The sequence below is a fragment of the Xiphophorus couchianus genome, chromosome 16 (assembly GCF_001444195.1).
Source record: "Xiphophorus couchianus chromosome 16, X_couchianus-1.0, whole genome shotgun sequence".
In the NCBI taxonomy this organism is placed as follows: domain Eukaryota; kingdom Metazoa; phylum Chordata; class Actinopteri; order Cyprinodontiformes; family Poeciliidae; genus Xiphophorus; species Xiphophorus couchianus.
In genome coordinates, this window is record NC_040243.1 from 17,668,796 (window position 1) to 17,679,978 (window position 11,183).

Genomic DNA, 11,183 nt, shown 5'->3' on the forward strand with positions numbered 1-11,183 from the left:
AAGTACAAAGACCTTCCTCACATTTTCAGCTCAGGAAAATCAGTCCTAATGGGTTTTGTACCTCCATCACATGAAAGCTAGCTGACAAACAGAACTCTTATCTAAAAAAAAAATCCTACTTGATCCAGGGGATGGTCACACAATAACAAAGAAGCTTGCAATTGTCCATTCACAAATAATGTGTCCTTGTCAATCCATGTACTCATTTCAGTGTCTCTACGGTGGTGTTGTTACCACTGAGCGCTTGCTCCAGCAGGGCTCGCTGGGCCGCAGCAGGAAGGTACAGGAAGGAGTAGAGGAGCGCCAGCAGCAGCAGCGCCAGCAGCAGAGGGAGGCCCCAGTCCGATATCATGATGGGCTCATCGCAACGAGCCTGTAGGAATGACTTAGGCATGGTGAACTCTTACAAAGGCACGCCTTATTTAAAAAGCTGCATCAAAAGATTCATCCAGAAAATCCTCGATCCAAAGAGTGAAGCAAAAATGAAGTGTGTTGGTTTAGCAGGCTAAGAGTCTGCAACACCAACACCACCCAGGACTCTCCTTAGACAGCAAAGCAACAAAAAAATAAAAAATTTCTCACAAAAAGTTGTTCCAGTTCCAGTTGGTGTCTGAGATTTACACAACTTGAATATCCCATTAAGGACTGAGGTAGAATTTAACTACATCCTCTGTGATTGAATAGGCATGGTGCGACGCCTGTCACCTTCTCCTCTTCTTCTGTCATCTAACTGAAACTTTTGTGATTTCTAGTAATGACGCAGGCCTGCCGAGTCACATGCAACTCTTTATTTCTGCGAGTGCAAAGCTTTGCTGCAGGTGCATCCCCCAGACGAACGCGCCAGTGAAACATTACGCAACAGCAGACAAAACACTGATGGCAAAGAACTCAGTTCTGATGAATGTACACACACAAACACAGAAAACCAAACTGAGTTATGAAATATGGCTTATATAATAATTGATAATCATCTTAGCTGGAGAAACAGACCCATACCTGCAGCGTAATGGGATTACCCACAGGTGGAGTGTGCTGGATATTCTCTGGTGTTTCAGAACAGTCTGCCATGAGCTTTGGACCATGTGAGGTCATCGCTTGACATTGGAATTATGTTTTTTCCTGACAGCTTACGTAAAAAAACCCCTAAAAAACACACACACACATATGGGATTTAGTGCAAACAGTCCCAACTGTCTGTGGATTATTTCCAGGTGTTTAATCTCTTGTGAGGTCATTCACACTATGACTAGGACTGAGATCACGTGAACTTTGTTTATCTTCTCTCTAGGCAACCACCTGCAGAGAAGATACTGGTAAGTAACACTGAGCCAAGAATTAACAAAGCGGTTTAGTTAATCTGTGATAATTATGACATTGATTTACTGAATCCTAAAATGATGGAAAATTCACCAGCACTATGTACCATTAATTGAAACCAATTTATAACCAGGCCAGGCATACAAACAACACACTCTGCTACACTAATTGACACTATATTCACAAATATAATATGAAAGGTAGTTTAGAAAAGCGGGTTACTGACCATTGATATCACTGACTATTTGCTAGTTTTTGGGATTCATGATAGTGTCTGTGAAAAAAAATAGGTTCTTTAAATTAAGAGCAAATGAATAGGAAACACTTGGAATGCTTTGAAAACTGATTTACAAATGCAGATTTGGGAAGTCCTTTACAAAGAACCTGACATTAATGTAGCACATAACGCTTTCACTTTATTTAAGACTTGAAAAGACAAAAACTGGCCAATAATTGAAAATAACAGTTGTCAAAAAGCACAGGGAGCTCCTGCATCAGGATGGGACAACAAAATGCTTATACTAGAGATCTATCACATATAAAAGTAAAATGATCAACATTCAGAAAAGTATATCAGAATCAAAATATCAGAATATAAAAATATGTCAAATGAATTGATTTATTCTTTTTTCTTCCTTTTTTATGTAGAACCCCTTACCCCCCGGCCCCCCAAAAAACCAAAACAATTAAAACAAATGGAGACGGTTGAATTGTATAATATGTTATTCTAATTCCATGTTCATTATTTATTTTTATTTATTAAACAAAGCTGGAGATAGTCACTATTCTATTTTATCATTTTTGTGTGGATCCACAGAAATGATCAAATAGAGCGATGCGCACTATTTTTCTCCTTTTTTTGGGTAGTTTTTACCATGACTGTTGTAGAGCTCCATGACCTGAAGGTGGCGACATAATCCCGACGGACTAACAAAAACGAGAAAAGAAGAGCACGCGCCTGCGCACAAGGGCTCCATGAGATGTGGTTTTGTTTACATATTTTGGAAATAAGCTATTCACGTTTAACCTCAATAGGAGCCAAGGTAAATAATAATTTAAAGCGACGTAACAATGTGTTTTATCGCCGGGCAAATGTCCATATTTGGCGTGCTTATAGCTGTGAATTGTTTAATAATTTAAAGGTGAAACAACAGCGCTAATAACATGCTAACTAAAACTTCACTGCATCTTGGTGGTGCCGTTGAAATGTATTTTTTTGTTTGAATTCATAAACCACACCACTATGCTATTAGTTATTACATTATATTGGTGGTTTAACGCAGCTAAAAACATTCTTACTTATTTATTAAAGAATTGCTCACAATGAGAGGATAAACATTTTATTGAGTACTTATCTATTAACTCGACATTCAGACTGCTGCTACGTGAGTTTTGACATGAGTTTATGGAGGCAAAGTCTTAATGCAGCCAGAAATGGAAAAACCTGGTATTAACTGTTAAGTAAAAACTTTAATCACTCAATATGTTTTTTTTTTCTTTTCTCCTTTGGGTCAGAAGTCCCGATCCAGTCTCTGCATTTTGGATTGACTGACAGCTGCGCAGGATGAGTTCGGAGCCAGCCAGGATTGAGAGCCTGCGTGTGTTGTACCAGAGCGATGACTACATCGTTGTGGACAAACACTGGGATATCCGTATAGACAGTAAAATGTGGTACGAAAAGCAGACCGTGCAGATGCAGCTTCAGCATCACTTCCCCCATCTGGCAGACCCCAGCACCTACTATGGGTTCAGGTTAGCAACCACATTAATTCATGCACCCAGTTTCGTTATGAATCATAAACATTATTTTAGCTTTTATTTCTTCCAACAGGTTTTGTCACCAGTTGGATTTTTCCACCAGCGGAGCTCTTTGTGTCGCTCTTAATAAGGCTGCTGCTGGAAGGGCTTACCGCTGCTTTAAGGACCGCACTGTCACTAAGGCCTACTTGTCTTTGGTTAGAAACAAAAAACTTATTTCCAAACTTTGTTCTATTGTTGGTTTATTGTTGATTAGGGAAATATCTGAATTTTGAACTATAATCCAACCATCCATGAAGTACAGCAACACCAAGCCCTTCTATCACTGAGTTTGATAATACAGTAGCTATTAACTATTTGTAAGTTTTAACAAGCTATGTTTTCTTCAGCATGAAACAGCAACAAACGCACACGTCCTTCCTGGTAGGAGTGTAGGGTAAAGTTAAAATTTTCTTCTTTTTTTTTTCCCCAAAATGTATCACAGACATTTTACTGATGAAAACAAAATTGAGCATATTTAAAGATAATGTCACCTCCTCCCATCAAAGTGGTTGTTAGTTTTAATTCACATAAGATTTACTTGATAGATAATATTTATACATAAATGAGAAAAAGAAGATTATACAGATAATGATCTAAAATTTATGGAAGAATCATGTTTGCTCTCTGAATGTTATGGCTTCACAGCTTGGCCCACAAACGTTGCTGTCTGCTACTCCTTTCCTTTTGTCTCAGTGAGTTTCTTTTCCATCTCAGCTTCGTGGGTGGGTGGAAAATGAGACACAAACTCTGGACTTCGCTATTGGCAAGAACTCCATGGAGGGAAAAACTCATATGATGTGCATCGAAGGAACCGAAGGTACAGGAGCCTGATTTAGTTTGAAATCAGCGTTCATGAAATGTAAGGACGGCAGCTAGCTTTAAAAGGTTTACAGCATTTTCTCATGTTCACTCAACAGGTTGTGAGAATCCAAAGCCTTCCCAAACTGAGCTGATAGTGTTAGAGTATGGGGTGTATGACGGCGACCCCGTCACTAAGGTTCTGCTGCAGCCGCTCACTGGTACCTTATCTAATTTCTTTTCTCTCATTTACAAAGCCTTGCAAAAGTATTCTTTTTGTTTGTTTGTTTTTTAAAAACTTTTTTACATTTTGTCACAATCCAACAAATCGATGTATTTTATTGGTATTTTATGTGATAGACCAACATAAAATAATGTGTAGTTTTGAGGTGAAGCAAAAAGGACACATTGTTTAATAATATAAAAAGGGTGTGGTGCATTCTCTTTCAGGTGTTATTACTACAACTGTTGATACTTTAGTAAGACAACGTATGTGGGTTAAATTCAAACAAAGTTGTTGCAGTTTGAAAAAGCAACTTGATGGGTTGCAGCAGAAAGTTTTCACCTTGAGGATTTCAGTCAAATTCTGTGGTAAAGAAACTTCCTCTCTGACTGTGTGCTTTGACCTTTGTTTTTTCAGGTCGAACCCACCAGCTGAGGGTCCACTGCAGCGAAATCGGCCACCCCATCGTCGGAGACTTCACTTACAGCTTGGGAGCAGATGACTCTCCGTATCGCATGATGCTACATGCCTATCTCCTCCAAATTCCCCTGGAGCCTCAGCCACTTCTCGTCACTGGTGGAGACCCCTTCAACCCAGCGGTGGACCCTAAATGGGTCCCGCAGCGCTCACTGCGGACACTGGAGGCCACTGCTGAGGCCGTTTTAGAGCACAGCAAGACTAAGGAAAAGGAACGAGTGGTGGCGAGAAGTGAGGGGGAGAAGAGGAAGAAGAGCAAGCAACGAAGGACTGGGGAGGACAGTGAGGAGCAGAGGAGGGTTTGTCAGGAGTGGCTGAGTGAATGGGCTGGAGACTGATGGGTTTTTATTGTTTTGGTTTAATTTATTTATGCAAAAAAAGCATGTTGAGCATGCTTAAAAAATGAGGGACCACACACAGTGCTTAGAAGAGCATGAAACATTAATAAGTGTCGTTAAAAGGCATGTCAAAGGATATTTTATGCACTTAAAATAATCATTCTCAGATCTTTGCCAGGTCAACCATCAAGTCATAGTATCTTAATTACCTCACTGCAGCCAAAGATAGCGTGCCTTCCCTCAGGATCATAACTTCCCATTTTAAAGAAGTTTTTATTTTACTTTTATATTCAGCAATTTAAAAATAAAAATAAAATTACTTCCTTCTTGTAAATGTATTTTAGTTGCTGCTCCAGTCATGTAGGTTTGAAGTCATAGATGTTTCCTGGACTCATGTTTGTCGTCATATAATGTATCTTGTTAAGTAAATCCCAACTAAAAACCTACTGTTGTTAGATATCCTGTCTATTAAAAAATTATTAACACCTGTCTTGGTTGCTCTCATGTTTGAGAAAACCTGAAACCTGTACTATGAATAAATTTAGGCTAAACGTACCAGCAACTGTAAAGTTTCTTTGCAGAAGCTGCCCAACAAGAAACAAGATTGAAAACGTTTACTGACAGTATGAAGCAGTTACCACATCTTAACACAATGTCTAAACAAGCATTTGAATATGGCATTCATCACAATAAATGCCTGAAGAAGTTGCTGATGTGGCCGTCATGAAAACACTTACACTGTCAGGCTGTTTTCATTTTTTCCAGTTTACTCTGAATTCACCAAAAATATCCTCTCAAGACACTTTACACGCCAATCAAGTCCAGTTTGTAAACAGTTATATTGAATCTAGTTCATTTCATCCCTATCCAATGATTTAGTCAGATCCATTTACATACAGTCCAGTCCAATCTTAATGATAACACACAGTTCATTAGTTGTCCCATCTAAATTTACCTGGCTATTTGCATTTAGTTGTTGACTTTGCAACAGTTCCTAATCCTGAGCAAACAAGTGGAAGCAGTGCAGAGGTACCACTCTTTTAAAATGATAACAAGACAAGAAGAAACAGCTGGTTGTATTTTTTGTGACTACGAAGTTATTGCCATTGTCCTGGAGTGAAATATTTCAAAACAAAGAAGCTTGGGGTCAGGAGCCACTTTACTTAGTGAGAAAAACCCACTGTAAACTGATGTGAAGGTAACAATTGTTAGTTCTGACTTTGTTTGAGTTAAAGACGTAAAAACAGAGAAGGACTTGACAAAGGAAAACAAAAAGCACAAAGTTACTGGCATCAAAAGCTCTATAAAGGGCATGAAATATAATTAAACAGATAAACACTGAGCGAGGAATACTTTGGGAAATGAAACAAAGTAATCTCTGCGAAGGAAGCTATTCATATAACACAGTGAGAGCTGTATATTTATGAATTGTCCAAATTAAACAGTGAGCATTGAAATCGGGCATGAAACTATTGTACCCATAATCCCGTTCTGTGAGCTTCGAGGAAGTGTGAAGGGAAAAAAAAAAGAAGAAAAACTGCGAGCCGTCGGGTAGCTGAGCGTGTTGACAGCTGTTTAGCGGAGTTTCTCATCATTTGAGCAGCTTGGAGTGAAGAGGACAGCTGGAAATGACCGCCGAGGTTTTCTCCTATGAGAGTTTGGTTCACGCTGTGTCAGGAGCCGTGGTAAGTTAGCTTCACTTTCACTGCTTCTTTTATTTACTATGAAAGAAGCTTTCTTTGTCAGTTACCTACAGTGATATCGAACCCAGCCGAATTAAAGTTCATTTGATGAATATGTAGATATTATTATGCCTTTGATTTTTGAGCTGGTGTTGCGCTATAGAAATCTGCGTCGCTTTAAATTTGTAATTTTCTTCGCTGAGTTCGGTGTTGTCATACAAGGTCAGTCTAGTGTTGAGCGCTGACTTCGGCCTGTGTTTTAGGGAAGTGTGACTGCGATGACAGTATTCTTCCCTTTGGATACTGCCAGGTTACGGCTTCAAGGTAAGACGTGGACGTGTAGTTTTCTTTGCAGATTGAGTTTAAATGCTAGATATTGACAATAAATTTTTCTTTCTTTCTTTGAGTTCAGTGGATGAAAACAGGAAGGCCAAATCTACACCTGCTATTCTGGCTGACATTGTGAAAGAAGAAGGAGTGTGAGTGAAAGGATTTTAACAAATCACAACTGAATTGTGGGAGAAATTAAACGGTGTTCCTGCTGCCTCTCTGCAGACTAGCTCCCTACAGAGGATGGTTTCCTGTCATCTGTAGTCTTTGCTGCTCCAACTTTGTCTACTTCTACTGCTTCCACTGGATGAAAGCTAGCTGGCTGAAGAGCAGGCAGTCAACCCCCACCACTGACCTCATTGTAGGCATTGTTGCAGGTAAACCGATCTCCATCTATATCACAGAAAGCTTTCTTGTGTATGAGTAAGCCATTGGTTAATTAAAAAGCAGTATAAACTACAGTGAGGTTAGCTTTACATTTTTTATCGATATGTTTTTCAGGTGTTATAAACGTCCTACTGACCACTCCTCTGTGGGTGGTCAATACCCGGCTGAAGCTCCAAGGCTCCAAGTTTCGCAATTCAGACATCCGGCCCACAAACTACGCTGGTATCCTGGGTAAATGGATTTGCTTTTAGTTCACATTTCCATGGAGAATCAGTTATATTCTTGAACTTTTTCAGATTTTTGTTCAATTAGTACCACAAACTCTAGTGTATTTTGTTAAGATTTAAAGTGTTTTTATACTGTATAAATAAAAAAATTAAAAGTTTGGTATATTTGGTATCCACCCCACATCATATTTCGCTGTATGTGCCAAGAATGTTGTGCAGTAAGTTTGTATAAAGCCCCAAAATGTCTTCTTTTTTTTTTGTCTAATCTGACCAGCGCACTTTCTTTTTCTTGAAATGTGCGTTATAATTTTTACATTTACATGTGTAAAAAAATGTCCTTTCAGTTCCCAATTGCGCACACTACTACTTTGTATTGGTCCACCACATTAAATGCTTCGACACAGCATTGATGTTTACGGTTGTAACGCGTGGAAAGATTTCAAGGGATAGAAGTATTTTTGCGAAGCACCATTTGGCATAACCTTCTCCATAATTTCCGCAGATGCATTTAAGCAGATCGTCCGTAAAGAAGGTGTTGGCGCCCTCTGGAACGGCACCTTCCCATCCCTGCTGCTGGTGCTCAACCCCGCCATTCAGTTCATGATTTACGAAGGTCTGAAGAGGCAGCTGAGGAGAGGGGCTTCCAGAGAGGTGAGCTGGAAGGTGGTAGCAGGATTCTTACGTTATCTGGATGGTAAGAGGCATGGTAATAAAAAATGCAACCGATCTTTTCTTCCTTACCCTCTAAGCTTACATCTCTGGAGGTCTTCATTATCGGGGCGGTCGCCAAAGCCGTCGCCACCACTGTTACGTACCCACTGCAGACGATACAGTCCGTCCTCAGGGTGGGTCTCACTTTTATATCCATCATTAGTTCATCGAAAAAACCGGAGAACATTTTAGCTCCAACTGTATGTTTCTCCATACTTTCCTAACAACAGTTCGGTCAGGTCAACGCACCGACAAAAAAGTCGAAGCTGCTGTCCAGCCTGCAGACCCTGAAGGGTCTACTGGTAAACAGAGCGAGGTGAGTTTTCACAGACAACGCACATCTAAGACGATTGCCGTACTGTGAAATCATTTTAGAAGGAAGAATTGATGTAATTATTTGTTGCATTATTTTGAGATGGAGCACATGTATGAACTTGCAAGGGAATTACCAGGATTTTCCCAGGAACAGTGAAAAAGGTGGAACAACCAGTCCAGAACTGGTTTTAGCACTTCAAGGTTACAATATATAGGAAGCAGGAATTTATGTCTCTTTTTGTTTTTTCACGTGAAGAGATTATAATCCTTCCCGCAGTAACTTTTTAATTGCCGCTCTTCAATAAAGACCAGATTTGTTTTGAGCATGACTAATACTTTTCCAGTCAACAGATGAGCTCACTTGATCTGTTGATTCAAATTGGTTTCACTGGATTTGATTTAGGACTGTCCGAGTAAAGGGAGCTAAGAACATGTTTTTATATATATATATACAGTATATGTATATATATATATATATATATATATATGTATTTTGTATTACATTAAAGGTCGTGATTGTAGCACCACACAAAATATGCAAAGGTTTAAGAAGTATCAAGGATTTTGCGAAGCACTGTAATTGTTCGCCAAACAGACTACCAGACAGACTGTTGTGTCAGTCATGAATTGCAGGCCAAAGATATCCTATCTTCACAATTTTTTTTTAGTTTATTCTGTGAATGTTGAAATTAAATAAATAAATAATTGATTAAATTATTATTTGAAACATTTTTGTGTGCTAAATCGAGAAGAAATGTTTTTTTCACAGCATTTTATGTAGATAAAAAGCATTTTGTTGTTTAGTTCTCTGTTAAACGGTCATTATCAGTCTTCAGTCCCGTTTTGCGTTTTCAACCGGCTTCTCTGCTGTAGGAAACACGGCGTGTTGGGTCTGTTCAAAGGCCTGGAGGCCAAGCTGCTGCAGACCATCCTGACTGCTGCCCTCATGTTCCTTCTCTATGAGAAGATTGCCAGCAGTACCTTCAGAGTTATGGGACTGAGCAGTGGCCACTACAAGAGACGCTAACCAGCAACCAGAAATGCAACCCTGGACACTTAACAGAAATGCATTGATGATGATGACTGGACGGGACCTGATTTTTAAGAATATTTTGCTAAACAAATGATAAACCACTACTGATGTTTTATGGTGATTTTCTTCTGTTTTTGTCTTAAAAGAAATTAATGATGATTTAAGAATTGTGGTAATGTTGCACATCAGATCTGCTCCTATAAGTGTCTTTATACTCATTCAATGTTTCCCTCAGTATTAATAACATGTGTACCTGCCTTAGGTAATTGGTTTTCAGTCTTATTGACTTTTCATTGTCAAATTGATAATGTAGAAAGAAAGATCAGAGACAGTAAAATAAGGTATTTCCATTGGTGATCCTACAGTAAAAGTAACTGGTTCGAATCAGATTTTAAGGCTGATTGTCTATGTAGTTTATGAATTTTTTCAGCAGCTCTCATTAAGCCTAAACATTGATACTGACTTCATAATATTTTTTGTCTTTTTTTTTGGTTTGTTTGAAACTTTATTAACCATTAACAATATCTTTTGATATTTAGACAAGGACTCTGTTGACAGTTAGGTTCATAATCCCCTCTGAATAATCGGAGACTTCAAATGTGTCCAAAGGCTTTCAAAGGTTTAAAATGTGAAAATCAAAGTTATTTACCAACATCAGGAGGTCTAGGAATTGGATACATATTTCTCCAAAACCATTCATATTCCCTCAGATTTTTCTCTTATTTCCTGTACTGTTTCTCCTTGCAGAAACTGTTTATCTGATCAAAATTACCGGGGTGACACTTTCAAAAATACACTGGGCAATATGCTATCTTGATCAGGTACATGAATTTCATATAAAATGTGTGGAAAAGCTATCAAAGTCCAAATTAAAACCTTAAAATATTTTTTTAAAGTGGAGGCAAAGGAAGAACTGCCTGACAGTTCTACCTGGCACCTGTAGAGCAAATTGAGAGTTTTTATGTAGCATTTACCTGTCAGGCTGTCAAAGAAAATGTGACATTCAGTGTGAAAAACTATGAACAGCTTAAAGAGCATCTGATATAATTTTAAAGTAGTTAGTTCAGGTTTTAGCATTTATTGCAGTTTTGAATAAACTTCTGATTATCCATTTCCATCTCTGTCTAAATGTACACTATGCTGTAATTTCAATAATGCTGCTGTTAAACCCATGTAATTTCTCCATTATGGGACAATAAAGGATATTCCCAATCTATTATAAGGTAGAAAAATGAAAGAATCTTTAAAAAAAAGAAATTAGATTGCTTCACACTCACTGGCCTTTGGAAACCTTAGAAGCAATTAATATCTTTAGACAACAGATAAAATTAAAGATGTATTTCACTCAACGTAAACAGCAGTTATTGAAAATGAACCAAATATTTTTTTTCTGCCACCTGGTAGACTGATTACAGATTTTTATCATTTTCATCAATAATTATAAAGAAACATACTGTGTCGCTTCTTTTTCATACCCCTTTCGTTTATATGATGTAATATAAATATATGTAGTGCATCTTGTACGCGTGGACTCTTCTTGGACTT

The 11,183-nt window shown here is 38.4% G+C and overlaps 2 protein-coding genes across 4 annotated transcripts; both read left to right on the plus strand.

The window, feature by feature from the left end:
• The first annotated feature begins 2,230 nt into the window (after positions 1-2,230).
• rpusd1 (RNA pseudouridine synthase domain containing 1) lies at positions 2,231-5,443 on the plus strand. 3 transcript variants are annotated; one of them, XM_028041323.1, is made up of 6 exons: positions 2,231-2,360; positions 2,828-3,069; positions 3,149-3,272; positions 3,832-3,934; positions 4,035-4,136; positions 4,556-5,443. In XM_028041323.1, the coding sequence occupies exons 2-6, from the start codon at positions 2,882-2,884 to the stop codon at positions 4,951-4,953; spliced, it is 915 nt and encodes a 304-aa protein (XP_027897124.1). In that variant the 5' UTR covers positions 2,231-2,360; positions 2,828-2,881; the 3' UTR covers positions 4,954-5,443. The 3 variants fall into 3 exon arrangements, with proteins under 3 accessions (XP_027897124.1, XP_027897122.1, XP_027897123.1); XM_028041321.1 differs by having other exon boundaries at positions 2,251-2,360; positions 2,833-3,069; XM_028041322.1 differs by having other exon boundaries at positions 2,255-2,360; positions 2,836-3,069.
• Positions 5,444-6,451: 1,008 nt separating this feature from the next.
• On the plus strand, positions 6,452-10,857 carry slc25a17 (solute carrier family 25 member 17). The gene is made up of 9 exons (XM_028043204.1): positions 6,452-6,638; positions 6,899-6,959; positions 7,048-7,114; positions 7,191-7,342; positions 7,467-7,583; positions 8,082-8,230; positions 8,329-8,424; positions 8,521-8,606; positions 9,479-10,857. The coding sequence occupies exons 1-9, from the start codon at positions 6,582-6,584 to the stop codon at positions 9,630-9,632; spliced, it is 939 nt and encodes a 312-aa protein (XP_027899005.1). The 5' UTR covers positions 6,452-6,581; the 3' UTR covers positions 9,633-10,857.
• The last annotated feature ends 326 nt before the right edge of the window (positions 10,858-11,183 follow it).

Excerpts from the sequence above, each read along its gene's own strand:
- rpusd1 (XM_028041323.1), top strand. The coding sequence starts at position 2,882 with ATGAGTTCGGAGCCAGCCAGGATTGAGAGCCTGCGTGTGTTGTACCAG. Across the intron at positions 3,070-3,148 it reads AGCACCTACTATGGGTTCAG|GTTTTGTCACCAGTTGGATT; the intron begins GTTAGCAACCAC and ends TTCTTCCAACAG. Across the intron at positions 4,137-4,555 it reads TCTGCTGCAGCCGCTCACTG|GTCGAACCCACCAGCTGAGG; the intron begins GTACCTTATCTA and ends TTGTTTTTTCAG.
- slc25a17 (XM_028043204.1), top strand. The coding sequence starts at position 6,582 with ATGACCGCCGAGGTTTTCTCCTATGAGAGTTTGGTTCACGCTGTGTCA. Across the intron at positions 7,584-8,081 it reads AAACTACGCTGGTATCCTGG|ATGCATTTAAGCAGATCGTC; the intron begins GTAAATGGATTT and ends TAATTTCCGCAG. Across the intron at positions 8,231-8,328 it reads GGAGAGGGGCTTCCAGAGAG|CTTACATCTCTGGAGGTCTT; the intron begins GTGAGCTGGAAG and ends TTACCCTCTAAG.